The sequence below is a fragment of the Dendrobates tinctorius genome, unplaced genomic scaffold, assembly GCF_039654945.1.
Source record: "Dendrobates tinctorius isolate UK_male_01 unplaced genomic scaffold, ASM3965494v1 ptg000016l, whole genome shotgun sequence".
Classification (NCBI taxonomy): domain Eukaryota; kingdom Metazoa; phylum Chordata; class Amphibia; order Anura; family Dendrobatidae; genus Dendrobates; species Dendrobates tinctorius.
The window spans coordinates 7855530-7882354 of record NW_027361684.1 but is presented as its reverse complement, the minus strand read 5'-3'; the positions used below and the strand labels follow the sequence as shown (position 1 = coordinate 7882354).

Genomic DNA, 26825 nt, shown 5'->3' with positions numbered 1-26825 from the left:
GGATGGTCTGAGTGCCCGACGTCCACAGATGGGGGTTGTGCTCACAGTCCAACACCGTGCAGCCCTCCAAAGAAATGCCATCCCACACCATTACTGACCCACTGCCTAACCGGTCATGCTGAAGGATGTTGCAGGCAGCAGATCGCTCTCCATGGCGTCTTCAGACTCTGTCATGTCTGTCACATGTGCTCAGTGTGCACCTGCTTTCATCTGTGAAGAGCACAGGGTTCCAGTGGCAAATTTGCCAATCCTGGTGTTCTGTGGCAAATGCCAAGTGTCCTGCATGGTGTTGGGCTGTGAGCACAACCCCATCTGTGGAAGTTGGGCACTCAGACCATACTCATGGAGTCGGTTTCTTACCGTTTGTGCAAACACATACACATTTGTGGCCTGCTGGAGGTCATTTTGCAGGGCTCTGGCAGTGCTACTCCTTTTCCTCCTTGCACAAAGGCTGAGGTAGCAGTCCTGCTGCTGGGTTGTTGCCCTCCTACGATCCCCTCCACGTCTCCTGGTATTCTAACCTGTCTCCAGGTAGCACCTCCAGCCTCTGGACACTACGCTGACAGACACAGCAAACCTTCTTGCCACAGCTCGCATTGATGTGCCATCCTGGATGAGCTGCACTACCTGAGCCACTTGTGTGGGGTGTAGAGTCCGTCTCATGCTACTGTGGCGCCCCTGAGGCTTCAGTCGCCACAGAGGTACTGCGCCTTCTCCTAAGGTGTAGTGCCCCACCATCCAGGTAAGGTGGGAACTCCTGACCACGCTCCACACCTGCATTCCACACACATGATAGTTCAGTGGGGCCACCTAACAGCTTCAGGCTGGGGGTTACAGAGCACCCCTCGTGGAACCCTGCTTCGTAACACGAGATGTGCTGGGAGGCGGGTGGAGTAAGATGATACAAAAGAGAGGGAAAGTGTAGGATTTCAGGTCAGTCAGTCGGTCAGTAAGTGAGTCAGACGAGGGTCTGAGAGAGAGAGAGCAGGCTGACAGCAGGTCAGCCTGAGAGGGGCTCAAGGCGGAGGAAGACAGTCAGTCAGGAGAGGCTGAGGACTGGTGTTAGTGGAACGAGCTCCCTAAGGAAGAGAAGGAGAAAGAGACATAGACTGGAGACTACAGATTCCATAAGAGAGAGAGAACAGACCGGAACGAAGGAGAATAGAAGAACGGTGGGAAGTAGGTTGAGAAAGAGAGAGAACTCTTCCAGTCCAGAGCGCAAAGGCCGGGGCCCGGTCCCCAAGGTTGATTGGATCTTTATGTCCGGCAACAGACACCGGAGGAGTAGTGAGCCGCTAACACCTTGCTCCCATCATAGACTTGGGACATAACAGCAACTTAACAGAGAGCCGGGACACAGAGTGGAGTCCCCGAAGCAGGCTACAGCTGTCTGTCATACAAGTAAAGACTAGGAACACCTAGAGAGAGGCACTCCAGGGTAAGTAAGTACTGGAGTGCTTCGCACCTAAAGGCGCATTGGAGGAGTCGTTCAGTAAGGTACATGTTGGCGGAGTGTGGAAGGGAGAATCCTATCCTGCCTGGAGGTTGGCTGGAGCCCTGACCTGGAGAACACAGAACGGAGGCAGGCAGTGGTGTGAACTGCAAACAATGAGTAAAGCTTTGGAACCGCATACTCTGGTGTCCTCCAGTTATTCCCGCACCGCTACATCTGGGTACCAGCATCCATACCAGCCTGCGCCTCTCCACATCCATTGCACCTACACTGCCCTGGGACTACAGCTCCACCTGTGGGGAGCTACACCATCTTTGCTGCACCACACCATCAGTCCCAGCTGATCTGCATGCAGCGTTGGCTCAACATCTTACTTGCCAAACACCACGGGTGGCGTCAGGAACTACTCTAATAAACTTTAACACCATTAACATCACCGCCATTGATATTGGGCGCCCAGGGCCACAGACCGGGTCACCGATGCTGTGACACATTCCCGCCTGACACCGGCCCGGTACCGAGTACCCCGCTGCCCTGGGTGTGCGAGGGGCGACCCACTACCACGAGTGTGAAAGCACAACCAGCATTCAAAAGTGACCAAAACATCAGCCAGAAAGCATTGGTACTGAGATGTGGTCTGAGGTCCCCACTTGCAGAACCACTACTTTATTGAGGGTGTCTTGATAATTGACAATAATTTCCATCTGTTGTCTATTCCATTTGAACAACAGCATGTGAAATTGATTGTCAATCAGTGTTGCTTCCTAAGTGGACAGTTTAATTTCACAGAAGTTTGATTTACTTGGAGTTATATTCTGTTGTTTAAGTGTTTTAAGTGTTCCCTTTATTTTTTTTGAGCAGTGTATTAACTATGTCCAAAGAGTAGTTGCCTCATGGAACCTGCATGTCTAGGAATTAGGATAGATATAGGTTTCTCTGGCACACTCACTATTAACTTTTTTTTTTTTTTTTCAGTTTTTGGTAAAAAAAAAAAAAAAAAATGGCCCTGGGACAATGAAGGCTGTGCTGTCATTGGTTGTAATATTAATTTTTATGCTACCTGAAGTTTTTTTTTTACGCAGTGTTCTGTTCTTTAAACAAGTATTACTCCATATTCCATTCATTATTGGTGTATTACATACATCTCTGATACTCTGGTGGCGAAATTGATGATGATGATGCTGATAAATACATTTATTTTTATAATTTTAGTTAAAAAGAGCAAGCAGTGATGACATGCTTACAAAGCCAGGGGGCAGCGCAGCCTTCACAACATCCAGGCTGAAGAAGACTATTACAACAGGAGGCATCTCGGAGCTGTCAGAGAGCAGATTCAGGACCGGTACAGGTACATCCTCATAGATTTCAGTACTTTCAGATTGCCGGATGCAGATTTTTTTTCTTTAACCTTTTATGCGTTCCAATATAACTCTTGGTACTGTTGCAAGGATCTTTCTGATTTCCAATAAGGACGCAAATTCAGATTTTATTTAGTATTTTTTTAAAGTAATTTTTTTGCATTGTTTTTCCATTCATGCTGGTTGATTTTTGCACCAAATTTATTAAAATTTGGTAAATTGGCACTAAATTGACTAGAGTACATTTCTGCCATAATTTATACTACTAAATGATGACGAATATGTTGGCTACACATCCATGCCCCCTCGATGAATTCCTAAACAGTACTCTCCACACACAGTTTGATGACCCAACATTACCCCTGACCCCTCAGTGACCCCCAACACGGTATCTGTATCCAGGATGCTGATACAGTTGAAAGTGTAATATCAGGCAAGGATGGAGAAGAGGGCTCCACCGACTCATGGGTCCCATAGCAGCCTTCTGGTCTGCCAATATTAGCGCTGTCACTGGCTCTGCCTACTTTCCAGGAAGTTGCAAATGCCAACCATTCACTGTTCCTCGCTGCAAGCCGAGGCAGCTTTGGAGAAGTGCAGGGGCATTGAAGCAAGCTGAATCCAGGTGTAAGGGGGGCAAGGGCTTTGCCCTGCGAATGTTGATGTTGTTGTGTGCAGTATGCATGGTGTGTGTGTGTGTTGGTGTCCACACAACATTAGTTAGTTAGGTGTAGTATTAGCAAAGGGCCTCTAGATGGGGGCACTGAGCTCAACTAGTGAGAAGACTGCTTAGGGGTTAACTTAGAGGAGTGGCTAGACAGGAGGAAAGGAGATAGATTTCCCTCCAAGAGTTAGTTGAGCTGGGGGTAGCGAACAGGACAGGACAAGAGTGAAGAACAGCGGAGTGCCTACAGCTGGAGGCCTTGCAGTCAGGGACTGGGGACTGTAAGGCTGGCGAGACAGAAGGAGTCTCATTGGTCAAGTCAGCTAGCAAGGAAGAGCTGACGTGACAACCCAAGCCAGTCTATTGAGTCCAGCCCGTGTCTGGAGAATTGCAAGCCAGGGAGGTCCGTGGAAGAGTCCTTGTGGGAGTAGCAGCTGGAGTACGGGAGCTTTGTGGAGAGTTTAGTGAGCTGCGAACCTAGGACACGAACAGGAGCAACAGTGCCTTAAGGGGGTGAGCTGTAACGGAAAAGTTGGGTACCTTCGTGGGCTGAAGTTGGGCTCTGGAAGAAGGGAAGTGTTCCGTGTTCATCGTGCTCCGTGTGACGTGTCAGCTTGTTTGTGTGGTGCATATGTGTGAAGTGAAGGAAGAAGTGACGTACTGCTGTAGATGAAGATGCATTGCTGTTACCGAGTAAAGAGTCCTGTAGCCATTGTGGATATGCTGTGCCCTGAAGAGAATAAAGCTGAGTTGCTAAAGTTGCTTCCAGCCTCTGTCTGCAGTCAATCGGGTCCCCAAAGTGAACAGCATATGGGTGATGAAACAGCCTCAAGCACAGTGAGTACTGGAGCGGCCGCAGAAGTTACCCCCCAGCGGCCATGGTATTACATTTGGCATAGTCGGCAGGATCTCGATGCCCAAAATGGCGGCGAGACCACAGCGGAGGAAGAAGACAGTCTGACAGTGACTGCAGCACCCTATAAGATGCAAATTGAAGAGAGCAGTGATGGGCAAGTGAAGATGATTGAAATACCGATTGTGACTGGAAAAATGCTGCAAAATTAGACCAAGAGACTGATTGTGACCCAAGAAGAAGATCTGCAAAGTGATTCTGTGGACCCCAAGATGGCGACTACCAAGATGGAGAATTCTGGCGCCAAAATTGACTGTCCTTGTCAGCAAGGAGCACTTCGTGGGTGTGACAGTGCCTGGATGGTGCCAAATGTGATCTGTCAGCAATGTCGGGTCCGCCCCTGGAAGGAGTGGTATTTGCAGCACCCTCTCCCCCTGAATGCTGAGAAGTGGGTGGAGAGGCCGGACAGATCACCACCCTGGAACGGGAGTGGCCCTGCAGAAGGTGCGGAGTGGCGATGGCGACGGGAGGAGGAGACCGGATGTGTCACCTAGAGCTGGGAGCAGCAGCTGAAGGAGTGCCAAGCTCTTATCCGGACCGGAGTCTCGCTGCCCATGGAGCCGCCGACACCTGGCCCTGCTGCACCGGAGAGACGCCCGCACTCACCGCAGCCCGCGATACCAGAAATCTCATGAGAAGAAGAGCCCGCTTTTCACCCGGAGGAACCAACAAGCCCGGAAGTTGTTCCTGCCGGACGGCAGGAGGAAGAACCCCAGCGCACCCCAGACGTCTGTTCCGGTAGCGACGGCGACTTGGCGGAGGTACCGAGGAGACCGCCGGGATTTGGGCCGAAATGTCAGGAGCCAGAGTGTCTCTCCCCTTCACAGGCATCCGTGACCACGTCAGCGGGGCCGAGACCGGAAGAACAGGCCGTGCCGGAACCACTGTACCCAAAAGCTGTTTCCGTCGGACCGCCTGAGATGAAACACGAGTGCACCCTGGAAACCAGTACCGACAGTGACTGAGAGCTGACGGAGCTCACCCGACTAGAGGAGGACGCCGCTGCTATGTCTGAAAGTGCTGCTGATGTCCGTGAGGAGGAGCTGAGAGCCGGATGGAGCGGAGCTGTGCAAGTAAAGGTGAGTGCTACTCAGCCTCAACCGGTGGTGGACCACGCTGCCCCAATGCTGTCCCAATGCAGGGACATGCGGCCCAAGGTCTGCGCCACCGTACACCTGCGCTCCAGCCAGGCATCCCCCAAAGCCCCTGAACAGCAGCACTTCAGACAGGCGTCCGCTGAAACCACTGTATCCCCTGGAGCTGATGTGGATCTGCGTGCAGAGGCAACTGAGGGCCCCTCTGCCCTTGATTTTTCCCCTCAGTATGGAGATTCTGCGGCTGCAGAGTCCTTTTTAGCCTGCGCCAGGGGCCGGGCAATTAGTGGAAAAATTGCACAGAATGCACACTGCTGAATTTACTGTGTTTAACCCTTTAAGTGCCTGTTGCACCATTTGGGACTGTTCTGCGTCCCCTCAGGGTAAAGGGAACCCTGCAGCGCTCTTCTGATGAGAGCCTATGATGGTCTACGGGACCTTTTTTTGTAAAAATGTTTTTTTCTCTTTGTCTTGAGTTTTTCTTAGAAGCACTGATGCGCTCTCGAGTTTGGAGGCAATACGGCCTATAGAGAACATTATTTTGTATATAATTTGTAGTGATGGCCCTTCTACCGAATTTTGGGACTTCCCTTGCGTGGGGCCATAGGTCCATGGACTTTTGGACCAAGTGCGGCTGCAGCAACAGACTGTGTTTTACTACCAGGCATCCTGCATATGCAGCACTGGACTGTATCGTACACCAGGAAGGGGGTGTAACCCTTTAAGAACTTCTAAAATGTAGATATTTTGTAAAGATGGACTGACTGTGTGCTTAGAGGACTGTTTCAGCACACCAGTGTGTGATTAGAAAATAAGTAGTGCTCCCCTCACAGAAAGGGGGGGAAAGGACACTTGTGTTTTTCTCTGAAGAAGTTTTATATATGGACATGACATTGTTTTTCTCGTGTGACCTAATTTTGTAAAAGGAATAAGAATTTTGATGTGAAGAATGTACAAAATAACTGTGTTTATAGGGTACAAAGATTGCTATATTTATAGAAAGAAAAAAAACTACAATAATGCTTATATGTAGAATGTTGCGTTATGCCTATTGTATAGTTTAAAAGGTGTGATCTGTTTTGGTACACCCCCGCATTGCTGAGGACGGCAATGGTTTCAGGAAGGGGGAATGTAAGGGGGGCAAGGGCTTTGCCCTGCGAATGTTGATGTTGTTGTGTGCAGTATGCATGTTGTGTGTGTGTGTGTTGGTGTCCACACAACATTAATTAGTTAGGTGTAGTATTAGCAAAGGGCCTCTAGATGGGGGCACTGAGCTCAACTAGTGAGAAGACTGCTTAGGGGTTAACTTAGAGGATTGGCTAGACAGGAGGAAAGGAGATAGATTTCCCTCCAAAAGTTAGTTGAGCTGGGGGTAGCGAACAGGACAGGACAAGAGTGAAGAACAGTGGAGTGCCTACAGCTGGAGGCCTTGCAGTCAGGGACTGGGGACTGTAAGGCTAGCGAGACAGAAGGAGTCTCGTTGGTCAAGTTAGCTAGCAAGGAAGAGCTGAAGTGACAACCCAAGCCAGTCTATTGAGTCCAGCCCGTGTCTGGAGAATTGCAAGCCAGGGAGGTCCGTGGAAGAGTCCCTGTGGGAGTAGCAGCTGGAGTACGGGAGCTTTGTGGAGAGTTTAGTGAGCTGCGAACCTAGGACACGAACAGGAGCAACAGTGCCTTAAAGGGAATCTGTCACCCTTTTTTGAGATATCATATAATGATATCATTCAATTGTGTGTCACATAAGGATTCTCTTAGTACTTTTGCTTCCCCCTGACCCCGCACCTTTCATGCATAAATACCTTTTTAGATTGGTTCAGATGTATGTAAACTGCCGCTGTCCGGTCCGATGGGCGGGACTTATTCATCTGCTCCCCCTTCCCTGTCTTGCTCTACACAAGAAGAAATGCATAGAGCAAGACAGGGAGGGGGGGAGCAGGTGAATAAGCCCCGCCCATCGGACCGGACAGCGGCAGTTTACATACATCTGAACCGATATAAAAAAGGTATTTATGGATGAAAGGTGCGGGGTCAGGGGGAAGCAAAAGTACTAAGAGAATCCTTATGTGACACACAATTGAATGATGTCATTATATGATATCTCAAAAAAGGGGTGACAGATTCCCTTTAAGGGGGTGAGCTGTAACGGAAAACTTGGGTACCTTCATGGGCTGAAGTCGGGCTCTGGAAGAAGGGAAGTGTTCTGTGTTCATCGTGCTCCGTGTGATGTGTCAGCTTGCCTGTGTGGTGCATATGTGTGAAGTGAAGGAAGAAGTGACGTACTGCTGTAGATGAAGATGTATGGCTGTTATCGAGTAAAGAGTCCTGTAGCCATTGTGGATATGCTGTGCCCTGAAGAGAATAAAGCTGAGTTGTTAAAGTTGCTTCCAGCCTCTGTCTGCAGTCAATCGGGTCCCCAAAGTGAACAGCATATGGGTGATGAAACAGCCTCCAGCACAGTGAGTACTGGAGCGGCCGCAGAAGCTACCCCCTGGCGGCCATGGTATTACACAGGCACCAAAGCAAAGAGCTAGCATTCGTGATCTCCTTGTCTGCGAAACCAGCCACCTCTGGTACACTGCAGAGGTGACTGGTAACTTAGGTATCAAGGGCTGCACTATAGAATTAAAAATTCCCTCATTCTTGTGAACATAAAGGGTTTTTAATGAGCGCTAAATGCTTTTTCAGTCACTGTAATTTTACCTATCTAACATATTGTGAATAAAACCTGTGATATTTCGGCGTCCTGCTGGAAATTGGTGCCCATGAGCGTCAGTTATTGCGAATGCATCTAAACTTATGGCTGATGGACACCCAAGTGGACCATAGAGAACATTTACCACCCTGTATGGTGAACACATCGTGACACCACAGCTTGTTTTATCATTTTGCCAGACAAGCAGGAGACCCGTTTAAAAATAAATAATTTGGCTCCGAGTCATCAAAGTGCCGTAAATCGGGCATAAAACATGATAAATCACAACATTTTGGTGGAACTCAGGTTTGTGCGAAAAATTTGCAGCTTTTAACATTTTCATGTCAAGTGTCAAACATCTCTGTCAAAAAAGACAGGACACAGATTGACCCCACAGCTAATCTAATTCAGGATCAGCTGTGGCGTGCCTTACGCCAGAAATCCTACTCCAGTCCCTGGTGTAAGATGTGGTGAGGAGCATGGAGGGGAATTATCTTTTTCAGCTGTGCAGGATCCATAAAGAGGTGTGCGCCTCCTAATCAATCAGTTGTCTCTGACTCCATGATGCCCCTAATTAAGACCGGTGTGGTTAAGCTTTTGGCCTCCATTTGCATCCGTTCTTTTTCTCTTTGTATTGGATCCATTTTACTACAGGCGCCTCTGAACATCTCTAGTCTTGTGGGTACTCGCAATGCTAAAATAACGGAACTGTTAAATAAAAAGCATAACGGAAGACCATGCATTATGATGTGTTTGTCATAGAATATAATGTAAAATAAGAATACTATTGTCTAGTGATTGAGTATACTCGTTGCTCGGGTGATCTCCGAGTAGTTTTGCGTGCTCGGAGATTTAGTTTGTGTCGTCTCAGCTGCATGATTTGCGGCTGCTAGACAGCCTGAATATATATGGGAATTTCTTAACAAACAGGCATTCCTCACAAGTATTCAGGCTGGCTAGCAGCCGCAAATCATGCAACTGCGGTGACACAATCTAAACCTCCGAGCACGCCAAAATACTCGGAGATCACCCGAGCATGCTTGGAAAACTCGAGCAACGATCATACTCGCTCATCACTATGTAGTGTCTGTTCTGTGTGCTACCTGTTTTTTGTAGCATGAAAAAAAAAAATTGTTTTTTTGTTTGTTCGGCCAAAAAGGGTAGCAGATAGAATCAATGCAAACTAATGTAATTTCACGAAAAATGAAAAAACATTCTAATGAACAAGGTTCTATAACCCCCAAATCATCATACCCTTTGTGCCTTTTTTTTTTTTTTTTTAATTTTGTGTGTCTTTTTGTTGGCCCACAATCCATTATTCTATTTGAGGGTTTTTTAAAGACTACTTTATAGTCCAGCAACTACGTGGTTTTTTTTGTTTGTTTTTACCCTGATGCATCAGTTGCAACTTTAAAAAAAAAAAAAAAAAAGAAACTCTCAAGTTGGCACAACTTCATTCCAGTTCTTCCCCTTAGTATATTTTTGAGTTAACCAATCTTTGGTGCATTTCAGCAACTTTTGGTGTCAAGTCACAACAACAGTGCAAGCCAGTAAGAAAGCTCATTTTTTTACTTTTTGCCAAATTCAAGCCATTTTGATGAATTTGGAGCAAAACTGGCAACTAAATACCACAAGATGAGAAAAGAAAGTGACTTAAAAAAAGAAACGTAAATGATAAACTGAGCCTATTATTTTGTTTTTAAGCCCCCCAGCCGATCATAAATCAGTAAATGTTATAACTGTGAACCCATTTTAATTCTCCAATTTTAATTCTCCATCCAGTATGGATCATTGATGCTGATAACTATAAGGTGAAAAATTTCTATAAGGTGCAGTAGTCTGTAAATTCTCTTCTACCTCCGTCTCCTGATTATCAGCTGTCACTGACGTCACTTCTAACAAATATTGATTCTGGTGACAGTGATGCCTTGCTAAGCAGTGACTCACTAGTAACGCTATATTCAATTGTTGCCTTTATTATACTACCAGAAGATTAACAGGGTGTTGGTAGTTTTTTTTTCCTGTAATAATCATATCAGAAGTCGATCATGCTGTATATATATAATCATATGTGGAAGATGTCTTCATTAGAAGAAATCATGTCCTGAAGTGCATAATCTGTCCAGTAGATGGCAGTAAAGGCTCGGTCATGTCAACTTCTCTTCTGGTGGCAAAGCCAGACTGGCAATTTGTCCACAATTCTAACGAAAAGTCTGTTTTTGTTTTTTTTTTTTAAGTAGCAGTATTTTCAGAAATCAGGTTACACACAGATCTTTCTGCAGCCCTTTTTGTTTGGTGTTTGTTGTGCTTCTTCTGCCAATTTTTTATTTTGATTGGCAAGTGTTGCCTGTTTATAAAGAAATGTGAAAAAAACAATTCTACAAATGCCCAATTTGTGGTTTGTGGCTTTTTTTTGTGTAGTGTTTTTAGGATCAGTGGTGGTATTTTTCCTCTGTATAGGCTTCTCAATAAAATGTCGAAAAATACCTGTAAAAAAAAAAATTACACAAAACCTAAAATGCCATAAAAAGATCTTCATATCACTAACATTTTTACATGTTTCCACACGTTGCAATAAAATGATGTATGAAGAAAAAGGATCCGTGCCATTAAGAAAAAAACGCAAAACTTATCATATAAGTTATAAAAACATGGGAACTGATCGCTGAAAGTATCTGCAGAGCTGTAAACTTCCATCTTTATATCCTTCATTCTCCTAAGGGTCTGCTCCCGAGCAAACATATTACATAAGTGATCTCTTGCATCAGTTATGCACTGACTATTATGGAGTTCGTTTGGTGTCTTTTTTTTTTTTTTCTTCTCTCAGAACTTTTTCTTCTGTTCTAGAAAACAGAACCCAGGTTGACCCCATAATAATCAATGGATCCGATTAGCTTTCATTTGCATAGCTCAAACAAGTTATCACTGAACTATTTAGTAAGTGTTCCAGGTGTTCTCTTTCCTCCACAACATACTAGGATGGAGTTTTTATCCTTTCTTTAAAAAAAAAAAATGTAATAAATAAGGAAATAGAAAATAAAACCACTTCTGGCTCACAAACTCTGGAAATCCGTAGTCTGTGCACTACCGCATCAGTGGGGATGATTTTCTAAGGATCTGTTCACACCTGTAATGATAGTTATTTATGTGTTTGGATCAGTTTTGGATGACAAAAGCTGAAATAGTGATCTAGTACAGGATCTGGTCATTTGAATGGGGGTGGAGATGTCCTAAAATGTCTTCCAGTTCACTGCAATCGGTTCTTTTAACTGATTCAAAAGACATCTGTCAAAAAAACAGCAACTGGATCTGTTCTTATAATACTGAACATTGTGCATCAGTTTGATACTACATAGAACAAGGTAATTCCACCATAAAGCTCAAAAATGTAATGTATGGACATAGAGAATGTGATGTAAAATCAGGGCCCTCCAAGACCCTCACAGCTTGTTCTATATCCCATCCCCGCCCTCAGGATGATGTGACCCCTGCTGCGGTCTGACGCCGGTGCTGTTTCTATTGTTCGGCTGACTCTCTTGTTTGCTTTTTTCTCTTATTCAATGGTCGTAATAATTCATGACATGACGCCCGAAGAACGTGGCATTTATTGTTCTGTTTTATGGAATTGGTGAAGGTAATCTGGAGGTAGCTAATGCTTTCTCTTTATCAAACTGAAATTAATGAAAAGCGCCAAATATGGATGTAAAAACATAATGTTACTTAAAACAGGAAATGTGCATTGTAAGCATTTCTCCTTTTATAATCTCTTGATATATTGTGGTGTTATGTCTGGGGATAAGGTTAAGGACTGTATATTATACGTATGTGGATAATGGTAAGAGCTGTATATTATATGTTTGAGGATAAGGGTAAAGTGATTTACATGTATGTGGGTAAGGTCTGTATTTTATAATACAGCCCTTGCCCTTATCCGCATAGGTATAATACACTGAAGAGAGGCTTCCGTTGGGCCACACTGTTGTGAACACGTTTGACCTGGCTTCTGAGTTTGGGCTCCCTCTGGTGGCTGCTGCTGGTAATGGAGCTGGTCTGGCTGACAGAAGTCAATCACCTGAGGAGGATGATTGGAGGTCAGGTGTTACAGACTGGAGAGATTTAAGTGAGCAACCTTCCCTCAGTGGTTGCTGGTGATTTGGTTTTCTTCCTGAGCATTTTGGAAGTCTGCTTGCCTCCTGCTTTGTCCTGCATCTTTCAGATAAGTTATTTGTCTGCTTGAATCTTTTTGCCTTTGATCCATTTTTTGGCTTTCCTCTGATTTCTGCTTTGCTGGTGTGAGTTCAGCCTTGTCCCCTTTTGGGACCTTTGCTGGACTCTGTTCCTTATGCCACAGCTCATGTCCATCTTTTCAGTATTTCTAATCCCCTGTTATATCAGTATCTTTTGTTTTGCTTCCAGTTTACACCAGAGTTCTGATTTAGTGGGGGAGCGGTCATGTGGCCTCAGTATTTTTGCATATCAGACGTGTTGGATTTTTTCTTAGGGTTTTTTGCGTGATTGGAGACAATATCCTTTCCTGTCCTGTTCTATCTAGACAGTTTGGGCCCCATCATTTGCTTACTCTATTTTCTGCCTGTGTTTTGTGCCTCATCTTGTCTCACCGGCAATATATGTTCGGGGGCTATCTATTCCTTTGGGGTTCTACTCCGGAGCAGTTTAGCTTTCCCTTTTCTCTCTTTAGGCTTAGTTAATTCTTTGCCTGTGCCGAGGCGTCAAGGGCATCGTAGGCACGTCCCACGGCTAATTCTAGTTGTGTTGTCAGTTTAGGGGTCTGCAATCCGCTAAGTTACCAACCTCTCTGGTTATCTGGTTGCCTAGTCTATTCCCCTGCTATCCTCATCGGTTATCTAACACCACTCTGCCATAAATGCCCGACTGGTGGAGGGCTGCAGTGATAGTTGACTTTGTGAAACTTTCTCCCATCTCCCTACTGCATCTGTGGAGCTCAGCCACAGTGATCTTGGGGTTCTTCTTTACCTCTCTCACCAAGGCTCTTCTCCCAGGATTGCTCCGTTTGGCTGGACTGCCAGGTTTAGGAAGACTTCTGGTGGTCCCAAACTTCTTCCATTTAAGAGCACAGTGGCCTCCATAATCCTTAGGAACCTTGAGTAGTGCAGAAATTCTTTTGTAACCTTGGCCAGATCTGTGCCTTGCCACAATTCTGTCTCTGAGCTCCTTGGCCAGTTCCTTTCCTCATGATTCTCATTTGGTCTGACATGCACTGTGAGCTGTGAGGTCTTGTATAGACAGGTGTGTGCCTTTACAAATCAAGTCCTGTCAGTTTAATTAAACACAGAGTCTTCTCAAGGAGGATCACAAGGAAATGGACAAAATGTGACTTAAATATGAGTGTCTGAGCAAAGGGTCTGAATACTTATGACCATGTGATATTTCAGTTTTTCTTTTTTAATAAATTTGCAAAAATTTCTACATTTCTGTTTTTTCTTCAGTCAAAATGGGGTGCAGAGTGTACATTAATAAGAAAAAAATGAACTTTTGAATTTACCAAATGGCTGCAATGAAACAGAGTAAAAAATGTAAAGGGGTCTGAATACTTTCCGCAACCACTGTAATATACAGCCCTTACCCTTACCCCCATACATATAGGATAAGAGCTGAATATGGAGATAAGAGTAATACCTTTGCAATGTGTTTAAAGTCATCACAACAGGTTTGTTTTTTTATCACGCCAGTCACAGAATACAGGCCGTTCTCAGTTACTGAAAGAGGCCTCTGTTACTGATGGTAATATATGGCTGACTGGACAAAATTTAAATAGCGGTTAACCCCCTCTCCCCCACACATGCATGCTTTCTTCCACTGAGTGCACGAGTTATTATTAGGGAGAGGGGAGTTAGCCACTGCTGGTTACCTTCAGCAGTGGGTTATCTCCCTTTTTTTAAGGGGGAAAAAAAAATACCAGACCCTGAAATTCAGTCAGGACATCCCCATTTCCAATAAGTGGTTGGCCCACCAAAATCATCGGCAAGTCCAGGCTCTGAGAATGTAATGTCTGTGGTTACCTTTTAAGCAGGTGCATAGCTGGACCCTTCAGGGCCTAAATACCCCCCCCCCCCGCTGCCACATAGAGACCAGCCCTATGATTGACACCTGGTTTATAAGCGAGGGTGGGCTTTTATTTGGAGCTCTGGAGCAGTGGTCTTCAATTTTGGAGATCAATTATGAGCTTCTTACTTGGATTTCTGACACATCAGAACATGTTTTTCCTGTATTTTTCACTTTATCTGTTGACACATTGATATTTTCCCCATTATCGCCCTATGAAGACATATCAAATTGTTTATTGATCTCTTACAATTATATGACTGTCCGTCTAAAGGTTCTCATTTATCTCCGATTACTGCGCATTCATAGTTCAATATATATATTTTTTTTTGCCTGTTCAGACTCTACCAATCAAAATGTCCTTTTAAAGGGTTTTTCCTGGTTACGTTGTCTTTATTTCAAAATTTTACGATGTACAACTAATCATAAGACCACTCAAACCAGTGATTGGCTGCATCAGTCACATGCTGTAGTTGTGACATCATTGCTGCAGTCGGGTAAGCTAAGACTATAGTTGGAGAGCTGTCATTGGCGCGATAGAAGTTCTGTAATGGTGACTCTGACGTGTTACAATTGGCATGACTATGAAAGAAAACAATTAAATAGAAAAATCATTAAGGGTGTATAAAATGTTAATTTACTGCATGGTAATGACTGAGCTTGGAGCTATCTGTATTGCATTGACTTGTTTAGATGCGAGAAATTTATTGATCTGCTAGAATGGAGGATGATGGTACATATGGACTCTGACCTTGGAGCTGGTGATAGGTACAGTACACACCTAGGTTTGTGAGATAATTGTCTTATACATATTCCTTTACTTCTCTCTACATTAATATTACCTCTGATTTATATCGGCATGTTCTGATAACTGGGTACTTTATTACGTTTGTAAATTACTTCTGATGCCCTCTCTATTTTATTAGGTCCCTTTGACATCACACTGTTTATTTTTAGTGTTCATGCCATCAAAGCTCCTCATCTATAAACTAAACTAATTCTGCTCATAGGGGTCCATTAGTCAGATGGAGACTGAGTGTCTGACTGGTATACATTAGAATATCACAAAAATAGTAAGCAGGTAACACAGAGGTCGGCCACCCCATCATCATGAAGTCACTGTTGGGACTGAGCGCTCTGATACCTTGTATGCGCCAAAGAAATCTTGTGAGCTTTTTGCAAAGTCTTTTCATGATGTACTATTTGTTAAAATGATGCCTTTATAGCAGGCCCGGATTGTTAATATAACCAACCAACCGGGCATTTTCCCGCTGGGCTGCTTTCATGTGGGCCGCGGGCGGCAGCTGGCCGCTTGCCAGCTGATGCGGCCACTGGCCTGGCTGTTGCTCCTGCCGCGGGCCCTCTGTGGGCACAGCGGTTATAGTTTCCAACCCTCCCGCACTGCAGGGAGATAAGCCGCCACGCCCCCCACGCACCCCATCCTCGCCGCAGCATGAGACCTCCCCCCCGCAGCCACTCACATCGTCGCTTGCCTGCTCTCTTCTCTGTTCACAGGACCTGTGATGAGGTCACAGGAGGGGAGAAGTCAGGGGTCACATGATCAGGAGCCTTTATCCAGACCCCTGATCATGTGACCCCTGACTCCGCCCCTCCTGTGACCTCGTCACAGGTTGTGTGTGCTCAGCCTTGCCTCTTGGTGTCTGCAAGACCCTGCTGTGCTGTTGTCATGGTGCTGGATGAGGTAAGTATGTGTGGGGCCAGGAGGGGTTTACAGGGTAGATGTAGCAGAGCCGCGCGTGTATGAGGTGTACGGAGCGGAGCCGCGCGTGTATGAGGTGTACGGAGCGGAGCCACGCGTGTATGAGGTGTACGGAGCGGAGCCGCGCGTGTATGAGGTGTACGGAGCAGAGCAGCGCGTGTATGAGGTGTACGGAGAGGAGCCGCGCGTGTACTTGGTGTGCGGAGCTGCGTGTGTATGGGGTATACGGAGCGGAGCCGTGTGTATGAGATGTACGGAGCGGAGCCAAGTGTGTACGAAGCATACAAAGCGGACTTTTCCCACGGACACAGGAGTACATGGCGGAGGCCCGAGGAGCATTTTAAAACACACACATGACGTTCCACCTGAAGTGATGTGCTGGAAGCTGACCGGAAATGAGATTTCTTGAGGAGATTCTGACAGAACCAGGAATGCTTCAGTTCCATCTCCGTGTCCTCCTCCGACAGCGCAGACAGCAGGATCGCCTTGGAATCGGGAATGCCGGCCATGTGAGCGGATCATGATATGTCCTGCACCGGGAGGCTCAGGTGGGCACTATAATGGGAGTCGGGCTGCTATTTTATCTTTATAGAATCTTTCTTTATTTCTTTCTCTCTTTTTCTTTCTTTCTCTGTTCTTTCTTTCTCATTCTCTGTTCTGTCTTTCCCTCATTTTCTTTCTCTCTCTCTGTTCTTTCTTTCTCTCTCTCTGTTCTTTCTTTCTCTAATCTTTCTTTTTTCTTTCTCTCTCTGTTCTTTCTTTCACCTCTTTCTTTTTCTTTCCTCTCTTTCTTTCTCTCTGTTCTTTCTTTCTTTTCTTTACTTCTTTCTTTCTCTCTCTGTTCTTTCTCTGTCTCTCTCTGTTCTTTCTTTCTTTCCCTTCTTTCTTTCTCTCTCTGTTCTTTCTTTCTCTCTCACTCTCCTTTCTTTCTCTTTTTTTCTTTTTTCTCTCTCTCTGTTTTCTCTCTTCCTTAGTTCCAGTCAGTGTGCCCATAATGCCAGCCACTGTGCCCTCAGTACCAGTCAGTGTGATCAGCAGTGCTAAATGGGTGCGATTAGGAGTGGACATGGGTGTGACTAGTTGTGAAATGGGTGTGACCGGGCGTGGCCTAAAATTTGCAGCGGCGCGCTGTAGTCTTTGTCCCTCTTTCCTTTTTTCAAAAGTTCGGAGGTATGATAGGGGCAGCTATGACCAGGGGGTCTGGTTGCCCAATGGATAGCAGTTCTGCCAGTAATTCTGTCACTGTGCGTACAAAAGGGGACAGAGATTTGGGAGGAGTACTGTACCTAAAAGCAATAAATAGGACTGAGCTGAAATACTGGGCACAGCTCTGACTACATGTTATATAGTCGTGTTAATCTCCTTTCACTTCTTGTAACCTACACGTGCACAAAGATATTATATAGTCACCATGTGACTAGTGGGCCTGTGTAACTTCAAATGCCAGGGCTGAATTTTAGTCCCAGTCTGCCCCTGCTTTATAGCCTATACTGTAAGTCATGGAGGCCACTGTAAAAGCTTGATACACATTAGATTGAAGAGAACGCTGGGATCGGCCATCTGTCTGTTCAATGTGTGTGGAGTACTCATGATTCCTTCACGGAAATCTGGCTGAGGCTGAGCATATTTGATCTGAGTGTTTCTGTGGATTGGGAATTCTGTCAAATGGTCAGAATCATTTGTGTATGGGGGCTTTAAAGGGAATCTGTCACCAGGTTTTTGCTACCTCATCGGAGAGCAGCCATAATGTGGGAAAAGAGAAGCTGAATTCAACGATGTATCACTTAGTTTTCTCAGTGCAGTACATTTACCAGTGAAGCAGTGCTGAAAAGCTTACTCCACCCACACCAGGCTCTGTATATACAATGTGCATAGACAGTGAGCTGCCTGTCACAGGAAGGGGTGTGTGAGACCAGTGCTCACATGACCAGCTTGTCACAACAAAGTTTTAGCACCAGTAGCTTATCAAACATTGTAAGTTTGATAATAGAGGCATCGCTGAAATCTGTGTTTTAACCCCTACCTCATGCTGTCATCATATTACATAGCAAAAACCTGCTGACAGATTCACTTTAAGCACCCATAATGTCCTAGATTTTAAGTGTTACATATGAGGCATTTTCTGCTGAATGGTGCTACAGTGTTAAAATTACTCATTTTGTTTGTGCCTGTGCATCTATATTAGGGCTTCGGCTAAGTTTGATTAATTTGTTTGCTGTAATCCTGATATTCATAAAAAAAAAAGTTTGAAGATGGCGCTGGCCACGCCTGCACAGTAGCAGCTATCACTGAATATAAAGGTGATCCGATAGCTGTTACTGCACAGGTGCCGGCGGTGCCATCTTGCTAGAGGAAACAAAACATTTGCTCCTCCAATATGGCGACGAATATCAGGATTACATGAAACAAATTAATTACATACACAGTACACATGCATGCGATCATGCTGCAGTGCAGGTGCCACTTCCGGCGCCTGCCTGCAGAAGGGTTTTTTTTTCTTCCCCCAAGACCTGGCCTCCACAGTCACCACACCTGAACCCAATCGAGATGGTTTGGGGTGAGCTGGACCGCAGAGTGAAGGCAAAAGGGCCAACAAGTGCTAAGCATCTCTGGAACTCCTTCAAGACTGTTGGAAGACCATTTCCGGTGACTCATCAAGAGAATGCCAAGAGTGTGCAAAGCAGTAATCAAAGCAAAAGGTGGCTACTTTGAAGAACCTAGAATATAAGACATATTTTCACTTGCTTCACACTTTTTTGTTAATGATATAATTCCACATGTGTTAATTCATAGTTTTGATGCCTTCAGAGTGAATCTACAATTTTCATAGTCATGAAAATAAAGAAAACAATTTGAATGAGAAGGTGTGTCCAAACTTTTGGTCTGTACTGCATATTATTCGTTATGTAAACTAGGGGGTAGATCACTGAGGGATCAGTAACAACCACAAGATGGATTTCATCAACCGAGGTATCATTTTAATCACTATAACGGTGCCAACCTGACAGTATGTGTAGGTTACTGTGTACAATCCTGCTGACAGGTCCCCTTTAATTCTTTTGCCACGGTCATGTATACACTCACTGGCCACTTTATTAGGTACACCATGCTAGTAAGGGGTTGGACCCCCTTTTGCCTTCAGAACTGCCTCAATTCTTCGTGGCAGAGATTCAACAAGGTGCTGGAAGCATTCCTCAGAGATTTTGGACCATATTGACATGATGGCATCACACAGTTGGCGCAGATTTGTCGGCTGCACATCCCTGATGCGAATCTCCCGTTCCACCACATCCCAAAGATGCTCTATTGGATTGAGATCTGGTGACTGAGGAGGCCATTTGAGTACAGTAAACTCATTGTCATGTTCAAGAAACCAATCTGAGATGATTCGAGCTTTATGACATGGCGCATTATCCTGCTGAAAGTAGCCATCAGATGTTGGGTACATTGTGGTCATAAAGGGATGGACATGGTCAGCAACAATACTCAGGTAGGCTGTGGCGTTGCAACGATGCTCAATTGGTACCAAGGGGCCCAAAGAGTGCCCAGAAAAAATTCCCCACACCATGACACCACCACCACCAGCCTGAACCGTTGATACAAGGCAGGATGGATCCATGCTTTCATGTTGTTTACGCCAAATTCTGACCCTACCATCCGAATGTCGTAGCAGAAATCGAGACTCATCAGACCAGGCAACGTTTTTCCAATCTTCTACTGTCCAATTTCGATGAGCTTGTGCAAATTGTAGCCTCAGTTTCCTGTTCTTAGCTGAGAGGAGTGGTACCCAGTGTGGTCTTCTGCTGCTGTAGCCCATCTGCCTCAAAGTTCGACGCACTGTGCGTTCAGAGATGCTCTTCTGCCTACCTTGGTTGTAACGGGTGGCAATTTGAGTCACTGTTGCCTTTCTATCAGCTCGAACCAGTCTGCCCATTCTCCTCTGACCTCTGGCATCAACATGGCATTTCCGGCCACAGAACTGCCGCTCACTGGATTTTTTTTCTTTTTCGGACCATTCTCTGTAAACCCTAGAGATGGTTGTGCGTGAAAATCCCAGTAGATCAGCAGTTTCGGAAATTCTCAGACCAGCCCTTCTGGCACCAACAATCATGCCACGTTCAAAGGCACTCAAATCACCTTTCTTCCCCATACTGATGCTCGGTTTGAACTGCAGGAGATTGTCTTGACCATGTCTACATGCCTAAATGCACTGAGTTGCCGCCATGTGATTGGCTGATTAGAAATTAAGTCTTAACACACAGTTGGACAGGTGTACCTAATAAAGTGGCCAGTGAGTGTATACCTCCTGAACAGTGGCCATAAATGCGATTGGTACCTAGTGTGGTAGTTCAACTCTACAGCGGTAGAAAACAGAAACACTGTCTTTTTAAATCTTCAGTTGGTTTATTTTATGACAGCATAAACCAGCAAGAAGGGGAAAGTAAACACAGCCCTTCAGGCAAAGACAGGAAAACAACAAAGAAAACAAAAATGCTGTAACACAGTCCATACGTTTGCGGCTAACATCCCGCTCTCGAGCAACATGGGTTCAGTCTTTCCTCCTCAGGACACAAAACCACTGGAGATCCTCTCTCCAGTCTTGCTGAACAAAGACTGCTTCTGGAGCCTGGCTATTTAAGCCTCAGACCATGTGACTCCTCCATGTGATTGAACACATGACTGTGACATCACACAGGTCATGTCAGCACACGGTGGTGCCCGCTCTGCAAGTGGAGATAAGGTGGACATCCTCCCACTCTATGGATGTCCACATAAAAGCCAGCCCATTATGAAAAGTAGCTTAACCCCTCATGGCACATGGTGTGCTGGAGGAAAATACTGTGGGTTTCACATCACTGATGCCATTAAAGGCCCTTTTACATTTAGCGATGCACCAGCGAACCGACCAGCGATACGACCCGGTCAGGTCGCTGGTGCATCGCTAAATGATCGCTAGTGAGCTGTCACACAGAAAGATCTCACAGCGATGCAGCAGCGACGCAGCGCACGATACTCACCTTTCACACACAGCGATCCTGACATCCTCCCGCCCACCTCCAGCGTCGCTCGTCTCACACAGCAGGAAGCCCAGCAGGAAGCAGACAACGAGAAATGGAGCCGCCCGATCTCGCGCGATCAGCGATGGACAGCGGGGGAGCGGTCGGAGGTAAGTATCACACATAGCGATATGCGTCACAAAACCGGTGACGTTTTAGCGATATTGCTAGCGATATCGCTATGTGTAAAACCCCTTTAAGTGTAGTGACACATATCTCCCCTCTAGTACTTTACCAGTGACTTTGTCACACTACCCTTACAAAATCTTGCAGCAGCAAAATAGAATATTTTTAATGAAGACTATTTGTTTGATTTTTTTAAGGAATGAATTAAACAATAAAAAACGTGGAGGTGTGCATTGGCTTTCAGGAAAATAAGGCTAATATGCCTTTATGGTGCAGTAGAAGGATATAATCTATACAGTTTAAATTCATATGTGCTTGAAAAGCTGAAGATCTTTTTTTTTTTTCATACTTACAATGTTATTTTCCAGAAAGCATATAAAGGTTTATTAGAACAAATTTTGCATGCCATGGATTCTGGGAACGTGTCTTACAATGGCCCTAACAATAAACCCTATAGCCTGTAGATCAGTGCTGGCTTGGAATCAAACCAACAGGTTTCATCTACATGACAATTAGTATATAAAGGTGCCATGAGGGCAGCTCCAAACACCTGTCATTCTGTGACCCACATTCAGTCGAGGGTTACCTAATTGCTCTGAATAAGTCTTTAATGAATACTGTTGAAGCCAGAGGTGTAGCGTATACTCACTATTAACAATTTTCTTCCGGTCTATAACAGCCTGGTTGTAATGTTGCTTTTACTGTAATAAATTCCTTTCTGGTATACGTAGAAGAATGGGAGTGTAACATAATGGATTTATATTGGAAATGTTTAAAGTGTATCTCCCATTTGAGAAAACAGACTACTTCCATATATCTTTGATCAACCACAAGAAACCTTATAATTTTTAAATCAAATACCTTGAAACCTTTCTTAACCCCTCACAGTCCTAGGCACCTTCACGATCTGTTATACAGCCCACAACTTCATGGTGACCCTACTGTATACTGTATCCTGGTGGATGACGTCCTCTTACTTGCTGCCTGCCGCGGTGTACTGATCTGCCCTGTTGAGGGCAGAGTAAAGTACTGCAGTGCGCAGGTGCCGGGAAAGGTCAGAGAGGCCCAGCGCCTGCGCACTGCAGTACTTTACTTTGTCCTCAACAGGACAGATCAGTACACCGCGACAGGCAGCAAGGAAGAGGACGTCATCGTATGAAGATGGGAGGGACTGGACCGGACCCCGGGTGAGTATAATATAACTCATTTTTCTTTCAGGTTACATCGGGGGCTTATCTACAGCATTACAGAATGCTGTAGATAAGCCCCCTAAGGCTATGTGCACACGCTGCGGATTCTGCTGCGTATCCGCAGCGGATTTAGCCTCTGCGGATCCGCAGCAGTTCTGCAGACAGTGTACAGTACAATGTAAGTCTATGTGATTTATAATCCGCTGTGCACATGCTGCAGTTTTTCAACTGCGGAAAAGCTGCACTTTTGAATCCGCAGAAAGAATTGACATGTCAATTCTTTCTGCGGATTCCGCTGCGGTTTGCCACCTATTCCATTGTCCATGTGGCAAACCGCAGGGGAAAACCCCAGGCCAATCCGCATGTCATTTTACCTGTGGTTTTACCTGTGGATCCGCAGATTCAAACCCGCAGCGTGTGCACATAGCCTAATAGCGGTGGCTGCAGCTTATATACGAAAAAATAGGTGACAGATACCCTTTAAGGTTATTCTGGATTCGAGTAACTAGCCTAATATAGCAATATAAGAACATTGTTTGTTGTGCTTATATTATGACACCTGACAAATCCAGTTTTAACTTTATATCAAGTAGATTTGCAGTAAGCCAGAGATATCCATGTTATTTTTTCTCTTTACTGTTGCTCAACCATTAAGGTTGTGTGCCCACATTGCGTTTTTTAAGCGTTTCCGCAGCAGTCGTGCCGCTGCGGAAACGCTTAAAAACCACTTACAAAATGCAACCCATTCATTTTAATTACATTTTAATTACATTCCACAAATGCTGTGCCCATGCCACGTATTTTTCCGCAGCATGTTCATTAATTTTGCAGAATCGCGGTGATTCCGCCACCATAGACTTGAATTGGAATGCTTGAAATCCGCAAATATGAAAAATGTTTGTGGCTTTCAAGCGCATTTGCTGCGGTTTTGTAAAGTATTTCCCATCGAACTGTTCCTGCTGTAAAAAACACACTATATATCTATATATATTTTTTTTTGCCCCCATATTTCCCCCCCCATTATGTTTTAAAAATATTTTTTCCCCTCTATTTTTTTTGCATATTATTACTTTGACTCTTTCCCCCCCTTTTTTATTTCTTATTTTTTAAATTTGTCCCCAAAAATAAATTTCATTGGTGGCCAGTGGCTACCTGTGGAAAAAAATTAGACATAACTGTCCCCGCCGATCGCCATCTAAAATAAAATTAAAAAATAAAAATATCATATACTCACCTACTGTAGACACCTAATTCCCCGAAGCCCTGGTTCACCTGAAAAAAAGTAAAATAACAAACCACAAAAGATACCTACCCTCTGTAGAATCCATTTTGATCTAAAGTTTAGAGCAGCCACATAATGTGGCTGCTCTAAACCACCGCCGATACAGTGAACGGGGATGTAAAGCGACCCCGTTCATTTTATAACGAGTTCAACCTGAATGCAGCTCGCGCTGCACGGGTGAACTCGTTACGGACCTGAAGACCGAAGACCGTGAGAAATTCTCACGGTGCAGCAGTGCCGTAAATGCGCCAAATCTGGAATGGCTGAGGGCTGATATTATAGCCTTGGGGGGGCCTATAACACCTTTTTAGGCTATTAATAGCAGATCGCAGCTGTCCGCTTAGCCTTTGCTGGCTACAATTTCTAGGGGGACCCCATGTCATTTTTTTGGGGGTGTCCCCCTGTAAAATGGCCAGCAAAGGCTAAACTAAAATAGACGCCCCCCATTACTAACCTGGGCTTCATGGTGGCTGGTGTCGCCATGAATCCCACCACCATTACCCCCTGCCACCGCACCAGGGCAGTGTGGAAGAGTGAGGCTAAGTGCCAGAATATGATGTGCGAACACCCCTAGCCCTAACCCTAGCCCTAATGGGAAAATGGAAATAAATATTTACCACAATAATTTTAAGCAGTCAGACTGATGAAGACCATATAGGCCGAAATGTTAATTTTATGGACAGCAGCTCGCGCTGCTACATGAATGCCTTAAGGTGAATGCCAAGTTATTTTCACTATTATGCTTTGGTTTGGGTAACCTACTTGTGCACCCAACAGTAGTGCCACGCTATATTATACACAATATATGCCAGGGGGTCGGCGAGGGAGGGGGAGCGGGGGTGTCAGATCATACTTACCCCCTCCTGGTGCATCTCTGCAGCCCCTTCCCAAGGTCTCGGGCGCCTGTGTTCAGCGGTCACGTGGTACCGCTCATTAAAGACATGAATATGCGCATATTCATGACTTTCATGAGCGGTACCATGTGACCGCTGAAGGAAGGAAGAGCTGCCAGAGATCATAGGAGAAGGGACTGCAGAGACCGCGCCAGGAGGGGGGAAGTATATGTGATATTCACCTGTCCCTGTTCCACCGCTGCATGCGCCACTCTGTCCTCCGCGTCCTCTGTCTGTGACATTCAGGTCAGAGGGCGCAATGACGTACAATCACTGACAGAAGGACCCAGAAGACAGAGGGGCGCGCGGCGGTGGAACGGAGACAGGTGAATATCTCAGGTGCCGGGGCCTGAGCCAGCTCAGGACACCAGCACCTGTCCCCCAGCAACGAGATGTGAGTATGTAATTTTTTTTTAGTCGCAGCAGTATATGGGGCATAATCTATGGAGCATCTTATGGGGCAGCATATTGGGCATAATCTATGGAGCAGCATATGAGGCATAATCTATGGAGCAACATATGGGGCATAATCTATGGAGCATCTTATGGGGTCATAACCTTTATGGAGCAGCATATGGGGCATATTATTCTATTGAGCATCTTATGGGTCCATTAGTAACCTTTGTGCAGCATTATATGGGGCGTATTTTGTAAGGAGCATCTTATGGGGCCCATCATGAACTGTATGGAGCATTATATGGGGCTCCTGATTCAATATGGATATTCAAAAACATTTAACCTACTGATGTCTCAATTAATTTTATTTTTATTGGTATCTATTTTTATTTTTGAAATTTACCAGTAGCTGCTACATTTTCCACCCTAGGCTTATACTCGAGTCAATAAGTTTTCCCAGTTTTTTTGTTGCAAAATTAGGGTAGTTGGCTTATACTCGGGTCAACTTAAACTCGAGTATATACGGTACTTTACATTTCCAAGATTATGCCATCTTACAAGGGATCATTGGTGTGAAAGCTAGGAGGTCCCCAAAAAATGTTATAATAGTGACTTGTATGGTCAGCTTTAGTCTGCTGCCAAAGATCATGTACAATGGTCCGAAATCATCATTGCCTTTGTGTCACGTCAGCGGTCGTGCCCGCCGCCGTTCCATCAGCGGCGGGGTCTGCCGCTGCCTCCACTCTCCGGGCCGCGTCCTGACACGCTGCTGTCTCCACTCGCGCGGGCCCACTCCTTGCCTCCTCCCTTCCTCCCTCCCAGCGGCTGTGACGCGCATGCGCCTTAGGGCGCGGGCGCGCGCACTGCAGGATTCTTAACCCTGAAGTGGGCATTCAGAGCCTTTGCCGGCCAATCATGCATCGGTGCAGGGTTTATCAGGCGGCTCCTCCATATGGGAGACGCCTGATTATCGTGTGTTACTCCTGCGTTAATCTCGGCCGACTTATAGGGGTTCTATAAATTATTCCTCCTGTCCTGTTGTCCGTCTAGTCCCTGTCGTGGTGATCCTGCCTGTGTCTGCTCCGCTCCTCGTCCTGTTCTCTCATCCCTGTGTCCGTCCTGGTCCTCACCCTGGTTCTCCTGTCTTGTGCCTGTCCCTTCCGTGTTTCTCTCCGTGTCTTTTGAGCAGTATCCTGTGCCCAGTCCTGTACCCACCACCCGGTACCTGCTGTCTTCTCCTAGTACTCTGTACCCTGTCCAGTACTCCAGTCCTATTCCGCTGTGCCCTGTCTGGTACTTCGGTCCTGCCTATAGCATACTCTGGTCCTTTGAGCCGCCCCTCTTGGTTCCGGCTGTCGCGGTGTCTGACTCCAGCGGGCTTGCCCCAAATGGTCCCTGTATAGGGGTCAGCTCCACCTGGTGCACTCGCCTCCGGGGGCCTCAGTTCCATGACCCAGAGGGTCCACTCTCGGAAGCTGCCTATCCTTGTCATGTCACACTTTGCACCTGGGTCTTGTGTTTTTGAGCTAATTTTTTTTTTTACAACTAGTTCTTTATTCTATTTGCACCCTTTTTTTTTATTTTTTTTTTTTAGTATATTTCATACTTGCGCATTTTTGTTCATGTTCTTACTTCCCCTCCAGCTTCTGCTTGGAAATTACTGATTCCAGATGATTTTTTGCCTGATTCATCAATTGCAACTTTTTAAAAAGTTGCAAAATTTGGCACAACTTCATTTTAGTCTACTTCTGGTGTATTTTTGAAACCTCAATATATCGGCACAATTTTTTTGTGACGTTTGGCTGTTGGGTGCCATATTGTGACTCTTAGTGGCAAAAAGTTGGAAAAGCAGTTCAAAATGGGGAAGCCAATTTTTTACTGTGCGCCAAATTCTAAAAATTGCGTG

General features: G+C 45.4%; 1 protein-coding gene across 5 annotated transcripts in view; it reads left to right on the top strand.

Moving 5' to 3' along the window:
* SPECC1 (sperm antigen with calponin homology and coiled-coil domains 1) overlaps positions 1 to 26825 on the top strand; it is a 490142-nt gene that overhangs the window by 142499 nt on the left and 320818 nt on the right. For all 5 annotated transcript variants that reach the window (XM_073565376.1, XM_073565374.1, XM_073565375.1 and 2 more), the window contains one exon: positions 2666 to 2801. In XM_073565376.1, coding sequence (XP_073421477.1) covers positions 2666 to 2801 — 136 coding nt within the window. The remainder of the gene's footprint in view (positions 1 to 2665; positions 2802 to 26825) is intronic.